Below are 16,579 nucleotides of genomic sequence, written 5' to 3' on the forward strand. Positions count from 1 at the left end.
ATTTCACAGTGCTCCACAAATACAAAAAACACCTTTGGATTACATAGCATTTAGGATGTTTTCCTGGATGTGCGCATGTGAGGCTTGGCAAGGTTGGCAGCTTATTTTGGAGACACAACCTTGCTTCCTGAATATTTCACATGTATGTATTTCTGTGTGTATTTCCCTTTCTCTCTGTATATGTGTGTATGGAAGGGATATAAAAAGCTTTGGGTCAAATAGTATTCATTGTGCAGAACAGTACTTCTGGTAATTACTGATCCCCCCTCCCCCCCCCCCCCCCCAACATGCCATGGACTGGTAATATATTTGTGTCCACTGGCAACAACTGCATCTTTCCTTCCTGGAAACTCTCCATGCACAATGTACCCAATGACTCAAGACCAGCACTAGTCCATGGGCCACCACTTTTAAGGAATACCAGTATAGAGGACATTATAGAGGTGGGTATATATCCCTTTGAGAGGGCAAAATCCTGGTTTTATGCAACTTTCTATGGCTAGAGAAAATAAAACAGACAGATTACAAGGCTTTTGCTATAAATATTATGTAAATTGTTAACAAAAGCTACATACTATATTGGGGAAAGCAAGATAAATCATGCACATTTTCTTAGTGATTGTGATTTCCATTCATGCATCAATGTACACTGTGTGAAAATGATGATGGCCCATTAATAGAAAGAGTAATTTTTTAATTATAAAAGAAAGATATATATAATCATGAGTCATTCTAAGCATAGTTTGTGGGTTCCTGGGCATTTAAATGAGCAATGAAGACTTTTTTGAAAGTTTTGTGCAAGAAAGGAACTAGGAACCAAACTTGTGTATCAAAATGGCAACGAAGACTAGAAAGAAATGAAGATTCTCAAGAGCCAAACCAGACAGGATCTTCAATTTATAAAGAGTAATAATTAGTTCTGGGCATATTGTGGGCAGGAAAGGGAACTGACATAAAATGTCCTTGAATGCAAAACTGCTGTTGTATGGCCCCAGTCTCATGCCACAGTAGCCAATATAGCCTTGAAAAGGCCACATCAGGGTGCATGTAACATGGTTTCCAGTTCAAATGCCGCAACTAGGAATATTTATCCTATTATTTGTCCTGAGCAAACATTGACTAGAAGCACTTCATTTCAGCTGTGGCAAAGCTAAAGGAACGGTTTATTAAAGGAAAAGTCAAAGTGTCATGGTTAGGGTGAAACAGAAAGAACCCGATATTTGTTACAAAAAAACAGATTTATATTTAGTCTGCCTGGAGAATCTGCATCAATGCTGCATGTGGCAGTGCCAGTGCTTATGTATGCTTAAGCACAGGGCCTCATTGGGATTTTATTATAAGCATAATAGCAAGAAGATAACATTGTTTTCCCATTTAAACATTTCTATGTTGAAAGGTGGAAAGTCAATTTTTTTTAATGCGTGTGTCTGGGTGGGTGGGTGGAAAAAGAATTTCAGGGGGAAAGGAGTAGAAATAATTTGCAAACGTCAAAGGTTAGGTTTTTTTTGTATAACAAGACACCTATATTAGTAAAGTAAAGGTTCTCCCCTGACATTAAGTCTAGTTGTATCTGACTCTGGGTGTTGGTGCTCATCTCCATTTCTAAGCCACAGAGCTGGCATTGTCTGTAGACACCTCCTAGGTCAGGTGGCTGGCATGACTGCATGGAACACTGTTACCTTCCCACCGGAGCAATACCTATTGATCTACTCATACTTGCATGTTTATGAACTGCTAGCTTGGCAAAAGCTGGGCTTAAGAGCTCATTCCACTCCCTGAATTCGAACCGCTAACCTTTCTGTCAATAAGTTCAGAAGCTCAGCAGTTTAACCCACTACATAACCAAAAATGATTAAAAAATGTGACCATATTGCTAACTATTGGAAGGGGATTACTGGAATAACTGGAACTTACTACTTTAAAAATGACCATACAGAACTCCAGCTCTTTTTCAGGGGGAACTCCCTTCTTAGGGAAAATAACTTTTTCAGTTTCCCACCTTTTTCCTTTCAGCGTTCCAGGCAGACATATAAATGGAAAGGTGTAGGGGAGAAAATGAGATGATGTCTGAGACGAAGCCACACTATTAAGCCAAAAGCTAGTCTTAAGCAAGACTAATTGGAACCCTGGCACTTATGCAAGGATGCTGTATTCATTGATTCTGTTATGAAATCTATGCTTTATTCCCACTGCAAAAGTTTAAAAGGGGTTAATAATGCCAGAAAAGAAACCAAAAGGCATATTTATATTGATATGTATGACAAACACTAAATATTCTGAATGGCACAAAAATATCCATTATGATATTCAAATTCTTTATTAAAGAAATGCAACTTTGTCTGGGACCCAAAAGATGCTTGGGTTAGTTGCCAACCAAGCTTCTTTAGGGGAAAAATATTCTGCAAGTACAGAGCTACAACAGAAAGGTCCATTCATCAACTGCCACACTCACAGACCCATAGAGAAAAAACTCTGGCCAATCCAGAACAAGGCTATTGGAAGAGAGGGAATCCCTGAGGCAACAAGGTCTAAACTATGCAGGGCTTCATAGGTTAAAAACAACAGATTGAGTATGGCAAAGAAATATATTTTAGCAACCAATGCAAAAACCTCCAACAGCCATTATTTGACAGGAAGGGTCTAGATTAATTATGTGTCATCCAACTTTTTCAGTTGCTTTTAAAACACTCCAATCTCTCTCTTATTCCAGTTTCCCCCTTTGTGGCACTGCAACTCTCATATCCAAAAGATATGAGAAGCCAAGTTCCTTGGCTTCAAATGGATACGTGAATCCTATTGAAATGATGGGCATCTGACATAACAATATCATAGACCAGAGCTTTCCTAACTGTGTGTCATGACACATTAGTGCCATTAGTGTGTCAGCTGTAGTGTGTAGGTGTGTCACACTAATGTACTGTATATACTTGAGTATAATCCGACCCAAATATAAGCCAAGGTACCTAATTTTACCACAAAAATACTGGGAAAATTGGAACTCCCGGTGGCACAGTGGGTTAAACCACTGAGCTGCTGAACTTGCTGACCAAGAGGTTGGCAGTTCGAATCCGAGGAGCAGAGTGAGCTCCCATTATTAGCACCAGCTTCTGCAAACCTAGCAATTCAAAAACATGCAAATGTGCGTAGAAAAATAGGTACCGTTCCAGCGGGAAGATAACGGCGCTCCATGCAGTCATGTCGGCCACGTGACCTTGGAGGTGTCTATGGACAATGCCGGCTATTTAGCTTAGAAATGGAGATGAGCACCAACCCACAGAGTTGGACACGACTGGACTTAATGTCAGGGGAAACCTTTACCTTTAGTTTTACTACGAAAACTTATTGACTCAAGTATAAGCCGGAGATGGGAAATGCAGCAAATTTCAAAAATAAAAATAGATACCAATAAAATTACATTAATTGAGGCATCAGTAGGCTAAATGTTTTTGAATATTTACTGTATTTCAAATAAAAACAGTAAACTACCTCTGTAAGTAGAAAAGAAATCAACAAAAACAATATGGTATCAACAATAACATGGTTAGGCCTCAGAGCTGCTTTGTTACTGCATTAGAAGAGAGTGTGATAGATTGTATCAAACTGGACAAGAGAGACTTGAGTCCAAATCAGAGCTTATGATATCACTTTCAAAAAGTAACTGCAGATAAAGTCCAAGGCGCCAAGGTAGTCAGTTTCTTTGACATTGTAGGTTTTAAAATATCTTATTCCTTTCCTATTCCTCAAACATAACTAAAAGAGTCACTTTTAAAATTATTTCAAGAAACATCTGAATGCAGAAGAAAACTTTTGCATACATCAAAACTATTAATTTGGTATGAATAAATGTCTTTCTCCTCCTCCTCCTCCTCCTCCTCCTCCTCCTCCTCCTCCTCCTACTACTACTACTACTACTACTAAGCTATTTTCCCGTGGAGAACTTTGTTTTGGGCATCCTCAGGTCTCAGGTTAGCAGCACACATGTCTTCATTGATGGTATCTATAAATCTTTTCTTTGACCGTCCACATGATTGATGTCCTGCAATCTCCAAATGTAGTGTTGTTTGTGCTACTGATGTTGGTTCTCTCTCATGACATGGCCGTACCACCGTAGTGTTGCTTCCTGCATTTTTTTGTTGATCGCTCTTATTCCTAGTCTTTGATGAATGTCATCATTTGGTACATGGTCAAAAAGTGTCAAGCCAAGTGTCCATCTCAGCACTTTTGTTATGAATAAATGTATTCTCTCAAAAAGTATAGAGTCATTTTTGTTTCTTCTGCTGCAAAGTGAAAACAATTTGTCTGTCTTGATGTGTCATTCACTACTCTGCAGTGTATCTCGACCAGTGTGTTGTCGAAGGCTTTCATGGCCGGGATCACAGGATTGTTGTGTGTTTTCCGGGCTGTATGGCCATGTTCTAAAAGTATTCTCTCCTGACGTTTCACCCACATCTATGGCAGGCATCCTCAGAGGTTATGAGGTATAAACTGCCCGGAAATCACAAAACAACCCTATCTCAACCAGCCCCAATGGTTGCATACTGCAATGAAGAGCACGAGGCTCCTTCTTTGGAGGCTTTTAAGCAGAGGCTGGATGGCCATATGTCAGGGGTGCTTTGAATGAGATTTCCTGCTTCTTAGTGGGGGGTTGGACTAGATGACACATGAGGTCTTTTCCAACTCTACTATTCTATGATCCCATTCCATTTTAATCACATTTATCTATTGTATCAAAGGTTTTTATTTCTCTGAGCAACAATCCCAAATGTCAAAGAAGACCCAAGTTCTAAAGAATGCAGCTTTAAAGTGTCATTTTTTGGGGGGATAATGGGAACTGTTTTAGGAAAAAACCAAACTTTTCCAAACTCTGTTCCCAAGAACACCATTTGAAAGCCCATCATTTTAGAAGGCACTGGGCCAATTCTCCTAAAAAGACCTTTTGCAAGCTGCCCAAATCCACAACCCTAGTGGGGCCCCTTGGCTATATCCGGAAGCCAGTAAAAATCCTTTCAGCTCGAGGAGAGGGATGCTGGTGCCTGTAGTCACAGACCTGGCACTGTGTAGAGAGAGGAGCAGGAGCCGAGGTCTCCTTCTCGACAGGAGCCGCTCATGCCTTCTGGACAGTGGCTGGCTGTGTGTATGTGCACAGAAGCACCATTCATTGGTATGAGGCCTCGGAGCCTGGCCAGGTGCTCCAAAACAAGCTCCCCTGTATGAGGTGGGCTCATACATCCTTTGGCTGGCATGGATTTCCAGCACCCCCTTGGTACTATCGAAGCTTTCCCTCCCGTCAGTTGTGCTTCCCCTCCTCCCTCTTCCTCCCTCATCGTCAGAGAGTTGTGGGGATGAAGAATATAAAACCTCTCACTGTACGGGAGGAATATATGTGCCCAAGCAGGGAACCCAGCCTGGAGAGCAACAGGCTTGCAGAGAGGAAAGCAGCGAAAGGATGAAGCTCTTTCTCCTTGCTCTCTTTGCCTTGGCCCTGTGGGCTCTTCCTGGCTGGGCGGCCAGGAAAAAACCAAAAAGCCCAACCAAGGATTTGAGTTCCCCCACCTCTCCGGCTGCCCTGAAAGTGCCAACCCAGGCAGCAAAGAGCCAAAAGCAGCTGACGGCCAGTGAGATCATCCTGGGAAAAGGTGTGGCAGTGGAAGGTGAGTCGGGGAGGGGTTTGGGGGGAAATGAGTTATATGTGGACATTGGACCGTTTATCAGGAAAGGGCTCCAAAATGAGATGTTGTGGGAAAAGAGGAAAGAGCTAGGGGAAATTACCAGTTTGGGACTACAGTTCCCAGAATCCCCTGATCAGCATATTAACTAGGGATTCTAGAGGCCATACTCCCCAAAACTTACGTTTCCAGGCTTGGAAGAAATGTAGCAGGAAGATGAGATAGACAGGTTTGTGAACTACAACAAAACAGTGAAATGGATCTGACAGAGACTAGTCTCTCAGAGCTATGGACAATTCTGAACAGAGAACAGTACAGAGGAACACTTCCAGACTTCATGTAGATATATGAAATCATGAATAATAATGAACCCTATTGAAATGAGCCCAAGAATACCATAGAGCAGTGGTTCTCAACCTGGGGTCCCCAGATGTTTTTGGCCTTCAACTCCCAGAAATCCTAACAGCTGGTAAACTGGTGTTGAGATCTCTTCTCCCAGTTGTGCTGTGGGTAAGTCTTCCACCAGGAAAGCACCAAGACACAGGCTGGTAGATTCCAACAGGTTTTATTGTACAGAATACCAGAACCTTCTCTTTAGCCCATTTATATAGGGGCTCTCACATACCAGAAGGTAATTGAGATTTTATGGCTGGCATCTGTTCTTTGTCAGCCGACCGGAGATGTCAAAGATTGGAGATCATGACAACTGGCTGGGATTTGTGGGAGTTGTAGGCCAAAAACATCTGGAGACCCCAGGTTGAGAACCACTGCCATAGAGCCATGCTGAATTTGTCGAACATGAATAAAAGAAACCACAGATGTCAGTCCAATGTTTATGCAGGGGGTCGTACTGAGAGCTGCAGATGTAGGGAACTCTGACTTTCCTCTGTAGCTCCACATCTCATCTTGCCCTTCACAGGTGTATGTCAACCTTCATTGGTTTTGCTTCCTGCTCTCTCCAGCCTAAGAATTAAGATTACCACCATTCTTAATGTTATAGGGTCAGGGAAGATTTCACTCTCTTGGCTTGTCACCAGGTGGATGTGCCAGAGCATATTTCAACCAAGCTCAATTTAGGGTGAACATGGCCCTAAATGGGAACAATTTTTGTTCCTGGGTTATAAATATCATTTCCTAATTGTTTCTATCATAAAAACATGGGAAAGTTTATTAAACTTTGTTTTTACGGGACACTCTGCAGCTCATTTTGCTATAGTTTTTCAATGAATATCTCAGAGTCTCAACTAATTCAACATAGCTTGAATGTCACAAAAATGAAGTTTCTGGAGAATCACAACTACTTTCAAAATAAGTACTACACAATTAAGCAGAAAATAGCACTTTCAAACCAGGACCAGAAAGTAAAGACTTTCTGTATATATTTCAGATTTCAATATTAATGTCAAAAATACGTAGTATGATTTTACATAGGATTTGTGCTACATTAGAACAGTAAAGACAAATATTATTTAAGTAAAATAAACATTAAATATTAAATAACAAAAAAATTAAATAAGGTGTAAACACTAAGCTAATCTGGGAATCTGCTATTGCAACACATCTAATGAAGTGGTTTAAAACCAGTATAAAAAAAATAGGTACGTACCAGTCTATTTGGAATACACAAAGCTCATATAAATTGTGTTACATAGTGTAATGCTATATGGTGTTACAGGGATGTCGGGGATGGCACAAATTATGTACAGTATAGAGTGAGCATGCTAAATGTTAAGTGTTGACTATGTAAGTATTAGGGTGCTATGTGGGGACCTCACCTTTGAATAGAGGCTTATGGCACTGAATTGTGCCATTTATCAGGGCCTGTGGTAAAAGTACATTTATTATAGTTGCTTCTCAATGACTGCAGTGGCTTCAGTCAAAGCCTAGATTATTCTAGGGATCATACACACAAACCCTGTGAGTGTCCTGACTGATTCCTTGGTCCCTCAACCACCTAAGAATGGAAACTTCCTGTTTTCATGGCATCATTATGCCTGGAGCTGGGATACGACCCTGCTTTTCATGGTTGCTTCCGCAGTACCTAGAATAGCCATCCTTTGAAGACTGTCTACAAGAAGATCAGTAATTAAAACCTCTGAACCAAATGGGGAGAGAAAGTGACACTGGCTCAAAAACGCTGTTCAAGGGAGCAGTAACATATTCCTCTGTAATCTCCCAACTGTCATCATCAGAAAATAGGGACTGAGCTATGGCGCAGCAAGTTAGTAGCCAGCTGCAATAAATCACTACTGACCAAGAGTCATGAGATCGAAGCCCGGGTCGGGTTAAGCCCCCGACCATTAATAGCCTAGCTCGCTGTTGACCTAAGCGGCCTGAAAGACAGTTGCATCTGTCAAGTAGGAAATTTAGGTACCACATTTTGTGGGGAGGCTAATTTCACTAATTTACAACACCATAAAATTGCCAGCAGCACACAGAAAGGAATGAGGAAGTAATACCATCAAGGGCCCCTCTATTCTTCCTTGGTCAGACCACACCTTACTGTGTCCAGTTCTGGGCACTGCAATTGAAGGGAGATGTTGACAAGCTGGAAAGTGTCCAGAGGAGGGCAACTAAAATGATCAAGGGTCTGGAGAACAAGCCCTATGAGGAGCGGCTTAAAGAACTGGGCATGTTTAGCCTGCAGAAGAGAAGGCTGAGAGGAGACATGATAGCTATGTACAAATACATGAAGGGGAGTCATAGGGAGGAGGGAGGGAGCTTGTTTTCTGCTGCCCTGCAGACTAGGACACGGAACAATGGCTTCAAACTACAGGAAAGGAGATTCCACCTGAACATCAGGAAGAACTTCCTCACTGTGAGAACTGTTCAGCAGTGGAACTCTCTGCCCTGAACTGTGGTGGAGGCTCCTTCTTTGGAGGCTTTTAAGCAGAGGCTGGATGGCCATCTGTTGGGGGTGCTTTGAATGCGATTTCTTGCTTCTTGGCAGGGGGTTGGACTGGATGTCCCATGAGGTCTCTTCCAATTCTACTATTCTATGATTCTATGATTCATGGAATTGGAAGACGCTTCTTGATCTTTTGAATCCAACACACTGTTCAAAGCAGGATTTCTAGACAAACCATCCTCAGCAGGTAGTTGTCCAGCCTCTTTCTGAGGGTGTTTAGAAAAGGAGACTATACCTCCTCTCTAGACAATTGAGTTACTGTTAAGAAGTTCACTTTAATATTCAATTCTTGCAATGTCAAACCATAAGATCTGGCCCAACCCTCTCCTTTTTGTGACAAATTTTGCAGCATTTAATGAATTCAATCATGTTAGTGTTCGCTTTCTTTGTAGTCTCTGACATTTACATATATGGGTGCTTAACTTGTTAATGCTTATTGGAGAATGGCAGCATCATGCAAGAATGGAAAAAAGAGCAGCACTTCCAAAGGAGGCATTGGCTCTGAATTGGTGGTACATTTCTAGTAGGTAGCTCAACATGGCGACTTCCTTATTTGTTGGGAGTGCAAAACCCATCATTTCCATTCACCGTCATTAGTAGAAATCATTATTAGCTCATATGGGAGGACACCAGGTGGGAGAAGACTGTTTTTCACAGATAATTTGTAGATCACAAAAGTTGTGTTAAGAAAGGGTTTGAACATATATTGGGCAGTGTGTTCAAAAGAAAATGACACAGATATCTAATTTCTTTTTTCCTGTTTGATTTTTACAGAGACAACTACATTTGCAGCAGGAGCAGGAAGTGTGGCAGTGGAAAAAGAGTTGCAACAGAAAGGAGGGAAGTTTTCAGTCCTGAAAAATAGTGTCTTAAGGGCAAAGGAGCCAACTCTTTCTCTTTTTGACAGCCAAAGCTTGGGAAAAGGAGGTGTGACCAAGAAAGAGGAACTGCCCAAAGTTAGGAAGAAGGTGTTGGGCACTAAGAAAAATGAGGCCAAGAATATTCCTGCCAGAGCAGAAACCATGGGTTCTGACACAAACGCCAGCCTAAGCCAAGCAGGGGGTAAGTACTCCCAAAGAAATGTGAGAATAAGGGAATAGAGGTAAACCAGCAGCTATACTGGCTTCCAGCCCCCTTGTTATTGGCCTTCCTCTCCCAAATGAAGACCTTTTTATGGAAGCAGGCCTTCACCAATAATATACAAGACTAGTCACTTTGGCCAGATAAGGCTTTAAGGCTCATATAACCCGAGTTATGGAGATCTGAACTGTTCAGCTTAGGTTTAATGTGTCAGTGGCCAGAGGTGTAGCGTTTTAAATTGACAATGATATATGTGATTTTTATAGAATCATAGAGTTGGAAGAGACCTCATGGGCCATCCAGTCCAACCCCCTGCAAGAAGCAGGAAAATCTCATTCAAAGCACCCCCGACAGATGGCCATCCAGCCTCTGCTTAAAAGCCTCCAAAGAAGGAGCCTCCACCACAGTCTGGGGCAGAGAGTTCCACTGCCGAACAGCTCTCACAGTGAGGAAGTTCTTCCTGATGTTCAGGTGGAATCTCCTTTCCTGTGGTTTGAAGCCATTGTTCCGCGTCCTAGTCTCCAGGGCAGCAGAAAACAAGCTTGCTCCCTCCTCCCTATGAATTCCCCTCACATATTTGTATATGGCTATCATGTCTCTTCTCAGCCTTCTCTTCTGCAGGCTAAACATACCCAGCTCTTTAAGCCGCTCCTCATAGGGTTTGTTCTCCAGACCCTTATGCTTATTGTATTTATATTTTTGTAATTTGGGTTTATACAATGTATGATCTATCTTTCATATGTTGGGTTGTGGGATGAAGGGTTTTGTATTATGTACTTGTTGCGGTCTTACATATGCTGTTTTGAATCTCATTCGTGGGAGAAAAGTAAATAAATAAATAATAAACCTGTCAACAGGTAAGCAGCACTGCTTCTGTATTTTAAACGTTATATTTCAATTGTACTCACCGATTACAAACATGTTAATTCAGGAGCAAGCCAGTTAAACTGCCTGGGTGTTACTTCTGAGTAAGTGCCCTCAAACTCTTCTTGCTGTTTCTGATTAAATACAAAATAACATAATTTTGATTCCATGGGCATGGCTCTCTGTGTTAGAAAGACTGGATTTGGTTTTACCTAGAATAAGAGTTGTATAATGACACATTGTCATTTTAAATGCACAAAAAAACTAGAAAGACTCTCCTAACAAGCTGGTAGTTAGTTAGGTAAAGGTTTTCCCCTGACGTTAAGTCCAGTTGTGACCGACTCTGGGGGTTGGTGCTCATCTTCATTTCTAAGCCGAAGAGCCGGCATTGTCCATAGACACCTCCAAGGTCATGTGGCCGGCATGACTGCATGGAGTGCCGTTACCTTCCCGCCGGAGCGGTACCTATTGATCTACTCACATTTGCATGTTTTCAACCTGCTAGATTGGCAGGAGCTGGGGCTAACTGCGGGCGCGCATTCCACTCCCAGGATTTGAACCTGGGACCTTTTGGTCCGCAAGTTCAGCAGTTCAGCGCTTTAACACACTGCGCCCCCAGGGGCCCCCAGTAGTTAATTACAAACAATTAATTGTTATGCGCCATCATGTCAACAGCAACTTATGGCAACCCTCTCATAGGCTTCTCTTGGAAAGATTTATTAAGAGGTGGTTTGCCATTGCCTTCATTTGAAGCTGAGTGAGTATGACTTGCCTGAGGTTAACTAAATGGGTTTCTAGGGATGAACAGGGATTCAGACTCTGGTCTCCTGAAATCCTATGCAACACTGAAACCTTTATACCATACTGGGTCATATTGGCTTGTGTTGAAGTGCCAAGGACATTATGTCTTTTAATATAGTGATATAATCCTTCTAAAGTCTAATAGATTTAGAAGGATATTTAAAATGGATACTTTATACCTTGTATTCTGCTGGACTTGTGTTCTAATTGCTATTTGAGAATTAAGCACAGTTTGAACTGGCAGAAGGGCAAGATGCAAAACTAATGAATTGGTTAAGAAAGTTTATTGTTCTTTTCTTAATTCGCAACTCTACAAGGGGAGCTTTATCAAAATAGCTTCCACAAATGGAGGATTTTAAGGTCAATTGTCTGCATTACAGTAATAGGCAGACTGGCTTGTTTATGAGCTTTATTTATATCTCGCTTTTCCTCCAAGGAACCCAAAGGTGTTCCTCTTCCCTGTCTTTAGTTTTAGTCTCACAACAAGCTGATGAGACAATTTAAACCAGTGATTCCCAAAGTGGGCACTGCCGCCCCCTGGTGGGTGCTGTAGTGATCCAGGGGGGCGGTGATGGCACCTATTAGGACACGAGGGCGGGGCCAGAGGAGGGGCGGGGCCTCTTCCCAAGTGCCGGAGACAGGGCTGAGAATCTTCTATACCTCTCCTGAGGCACTTGTTGGGACACAGAGGGCGGAGCTAGGGAAGGGGACAGGGCCTCCTTCCAAGAGCCCGAGACAGGGCTGAGCCTCTGTACCTCTCCTGAGAGGCCTTTTAGGACTAAAGGGCGGGACTGGGGTGGGGGGCAGGGCTTCTTCCCAAGAGCACGAGACAGGGCTGAGCCTCTGTATATCTCCCCTGAGGTGCTTGTTTGAACATGGGGACTGGGTATAGAGGTTCAGCCCCGTCAGGCACTCGGGAAGAGGCCCCGCCCCCTCCTCTAGCCCCGCTCCCTGGCAGGCGCTGCAGGACAGGAATAGAAGCTCAGCCCTCCCTCAAGAGCTTGTAACTCCGCCCATCCCAGTCCTGGCTGCCCATTTGTGTCCCCACCCACCTCCCCCTCCCCCTCCCAGCCCTGCATCTTGGACTAGGGGAGAGGCTCAGCCCCTCCCTCTAGAGCAGGAGCCACACCCACTCCTCTAAGCCACACCCTCCTTTCCAGGGGGTACTGAGTCATATTTTTTCTGCAAAGGGGGCGGCAGGCCAAATAAGTTTGGGAACCACTGATTTAGACTAAAAGAACACCTACACTGTAGAATTAATGTTTAGCCTGCAGAAGAGAGGTCTGAGAGGAGACATGATAGCCATATATAAATATGTGAGGGGAGGTCATAGGGAGGAGGGAGCAAGCTTGTTTTCTGCTGCCTTGGAGACCAGGAACAATGGCATTGAACTACAGGAAAGAAGATTCCACCTGAACATTGGGAAGAATTTCCTAATTGCGAGAGCTGTTCAGCAGTGGAACTCTCTGCCCTGGACTGTGGTGGAGGCTCCTTTTTTGGAGGCTTTTGAGCAGAGGCTGGATTGCCATCTGTCGGGGGTGCTTTGAATGAGATTGTTGTCAACCGCGTTTTAGGGGATCGGGCCCTTAAGGAGAGACCCGATCCGGTCCTGAGAGAACGGACCTTGGCGAAGCCAAAAGGAGAATTACGAGCCGCAATACAACCTGAAGCCGAAATGAAGAAGGTCCGCCAAAGTTGAAGGAAAATCCGCCAAGGAGTCTTTATTGAGCAATTCAGCTGAAGAGGACTCTAGTAGCGATCATTCGGTCTACTAGGGTACCATACAATCAAAATAAAGCCATACTTATACAAAATTTCAGTCTGACAACCCTTTGAATTTCCCGCCCTGCTTCCCCGCCCATCTGATCGTTGATAGGCTAGAAGGTTGAACGAGGCGGGCTTTCGTTTCCCGCCTTGCTCCGTTGGCCCAATAGGAAGCTGCCTTTTGTCTCTACTCGGGCCAATCAGGAAAGAGAAGGCGGGAGTTATCGAAACAATGAGGTGACGGGACAGGAACTAGCGGATTAAGTCCTGCTAGACCGATTTCTAAAGGGTGCTTAATTTATTAATGGCAGCAATCAAGGGTGTCCGGGTTTCTGTCACGTATACAGATTTTAGATATGCCTTGGGGTGTCAGAGATGGAAGCAAAGATGGGTGGTGATGAGCCATATTGACAGGCTCTGCAGGGCGCCTTCCTGAGGTGTCCTGGTTTTTCCTTTGGGTGAGATATAACAATGTTTGCCTTGGGGCGAATCACCTTTAGGTGAGCAAACTCCGAATTCGGCAACTCAAGCCCTATATTGTCCATGCAATTTGAATTTGATTGGATTTAGCGGTGGCAGATTATCCTTTTGTTTTTGGGAAAGGAAGCCTGGGTCATAGGAAATGGGATAAGTTCTGGGGTTCAGGTTGAGTTCAAAATATTTCCTATTTGATTTCATGATATGACAATTATATGAAATAAAATGAAAAATAAAATAAAGTTGGAATATAAACCATGCTGGGAAAAATACATATTTTCCGGGGATTCCAAAGAGTACAAATACATATAGGCAGATAGATTTCATGGAAATAAGGGAGAATTCATAAAAGTGAGTTACATTTCATAAAGGGGAATCATGAATGATATAAACAATTGAAAATATTTGATAAGAACGAAGTTCATAACATCTGGAGAACCCAGCATGGAAATTCATAAAAGTGGAGTTTTAGCAGCATGATTTTACAATTCATGAAGTTGTTATCTCTTGCCTCAGGCTAAAAGGTCAAACACCTTTTGTGCAGAGAGTCACAGTAAACTCCAGTAAAAAGTCTCAATCACCTTCTACTATAAATATATGGAATATAGAACATAAAGTCTTGATTTTTGAACTATCTTTTACAAAGTCCTGGGGGGGGGGGGTCACCTCGATCACAAGATTTCCTGTTTCTTGGCAGAATGGGGTTGGACTGGGTGGCTCGTGAGGTCTCTTCCAACTCTATGATTCTAATGCCGTTCAATACCACTGTAACTGCTTTGGTTCAATGCCATGGGATTGTGGGATTTGTAATTTGGTGCACTACCAAGACCCTTTGGCAAGGAAAGCTAAAGATCTTGTAACAGTTCCATGATTGTTTACCATTAAACCATGGCAGTTAAAGTGGTATCAAACTGCATTAATTATACAGTCTAAATGCACCCTTGGAGACAGTGGCCAACAGTGAGGATTTGAATCTGGACCTTTTCGGTTCTTATCCAACTTAAGGCTTTTAAACAGAGGCTGGATGGCCATCTGTCGGGGGTGCTTTGAATGCGATTTCCTGCTTCTTGGCAGGGGGTTGAGCTGGATGGCCCATGAGGTCTCTTCCAACTCTACTATTCTATGATTCTATGATTCTATGATTCTAACCACTCCATCTCATTGACTGCCAAACTTGGAAGCAGAAGAAAAGTTCTCCAGTGAATGAATGAGACCTCTTCAAGAATCATGTTGTATTTATCCAGAATAACCTCTGGTTAACTTTACTAAGTCTGTAATCATCATTTGTGGATTGGTTCCATGTTGATTGTGCAGTGGGGTGTCCAGTGGTTGCCTCTCCATTTCATTGTTCACTTCCTATCCCTACAGATTTGATTCATCAGACCAAGAAAACAGTGGTGAAGGGACAGGTTGCCTCCCACAAGACAAAGGCCAGAAAAGAATATGCTGCCACCACACATAGAAATGCAACGAAGTCACAGCAAGGGAAAGTACCAGGCCTTCGGCACAGGAATGAAAGCCAAGCACTCTCTAGTCCGGCTCGTAAAAACGTTGTACACCTAAAAGACAGAAAGAAGCCCAAGTTTCTCCACAGAAATGCCAGCTGGACCTTGTTGCAAAAAGAAAACCTTTCCCCGCTAAAGAATACCAGCAAGACATCATCAGGGAAGGATTATCTTGCTCATCACAGAAATAACAGCCACACTTTGCGACAGAAGGAACATAACACGCCTAGAAAGAACAGTACTCAGGCGCAGAGAGCCAAAGAGATTAAGTTTCTCCACAAAAATGGCAGCCGAACCATGCCAGGGAAAGACAATGGTGTACCTTCCATGATCACCAGTGGGACATTGCCAGGACTAAAGCAGGCCACCTTCCAGAAGAATGCCAGCCAAGCACAGACATATAAGAAACCCATTGTCACTCACAGAAATGCCAGTCAAGTACCACCCGAGAAAAAACGTGGCACTGTACACAGGAATATGAGCTGGATTGAAGCCAAGAAGGAGCCCATTCCTTCCCAGAAAAATGCCAGCTGGACAGTGCCACAGGAAAGGCTCAGGCCTTCACTTAGGAATGCCAGCCAGGCACTGCCAAGGAAAGGACATGCCACCCACCAAAGGAATATCAGCTGGACTGAGGTCAATAAGGAGCACAGACCTCTGCCCAAGAATACTAGCTGGGGCCTGTTGAGGAAGGAGTCCAGCCCTTCCCAGAAAAATCTCAGCCAGGAATTGGCAATGAGAGAACATCAGGTTCCCCTAAGGGTAGGTGGCCAAGCAGGGGCAAAGAACGTGTCTGGTGCCCCTTTCAGGAATACCACCCAAAGACAGACTGTAGTGAAAGAACAAGGACGATCTCGTCAGAACATCTTCCGAGTTGGAGCGGTCACACCAAGATGGCGACTCACAGTACCAACAGGAAGGGATGAGCCCGTGATGCCGTCCTTGCCGATGACCTGCCTGCTTTCCGAACATGCCATTGCTTGTGGCAATGCCCGCCTGAAACATGTACCCAAACTGAACGACTCAGCACTCAAAACCTTGTACCTGGCAGGTGAATCTAGGAGGGATTGAAGGGGATTTCCAAACCACCCTTCTTCCATTTCCCAACTCATTCCTAGTTTTGGCACACTGCCTGGGTGCAGTAATGACTCATCACACTAGAGTTTGGATCCACTTTAAATCCACTTTAGGGAGGGGCTTTTAAACAGCTCCGCCAGACAGTTTCTGGGCCTCACCAAACTACAAACCCTAGAATTCTGCAGGAGGCAGAAACCAGATTTAAAGTGGATAAATGCGCAAGTGTGATGAGGCCCATATAGGGCAATCCTGTGCAGGTGTAGACAGAAATAACCCATATTTCAACACCACTTATTCCTAGGTCAAGGTACAGCTGATGCTAGTCCTATCCAAATACCACTCTGGGATCTCCCTTGCATATGTAGAATTCATGTATTAGGGCAATAATGGGCAACCTTTTGCGCTTAGTGTGTCAAAATTCACCAAAAAACCTAGCT

The 16,579-nt window shown here is 43.4% G+C and overlaps 1 protein-coding gene across 2 annotated transcripts in view; it reads left to right on the forward strand.

The window, feature by feature from the left end:
• Positions 1-5,386: 5,386 nt before the first annotated feature.
• ecmx (uncharacterized) overlaps positions 5,387-16,579 on the forward strand; it is a 34,110-nt gene continuing 22,917 nt past the window's right edge. Inside the window, exons 1-3 of one of the 2 annotated variants that reach the window (XM_062971250.1) lie at positions 5,387-5,651; positions 9,349-9,636; positions 14,929-16,116. In XM_062971250.1, the coding sequence (XP_062827320.1) occupies positions 5,447-5,651; positions 9,349-9,636; positions 14,929-16,116 (1,681 nt within the window). In that variant the 5' untranslated portion in view covers positions 5,387-5,446. Of the gene's footprint in view, positions 5,652-8,906; positions 9,098-9,348; positions 9,637-14,928; positions 16,117-16,579 lie in introns of those variants that run through there. The other variant, XM_062971251.1, reaches the window with a different exon arrangement.

Source organism: Anolis carolinensis, chromosome 2 (assembly GCF_035594765.1).
Source record: "Anolis carolinensis isolate JA03-04 chromosome 2, rAnoCar3.1.pri, whole genome shotgun sequence".
In the NCBI taxonomy this organism is placed as follows: Eukaryota; Metazoa; Chordata; class Lepidosauria; order Squamata; family Dactyloidae; genus Anolis; species Anolis carolinensis.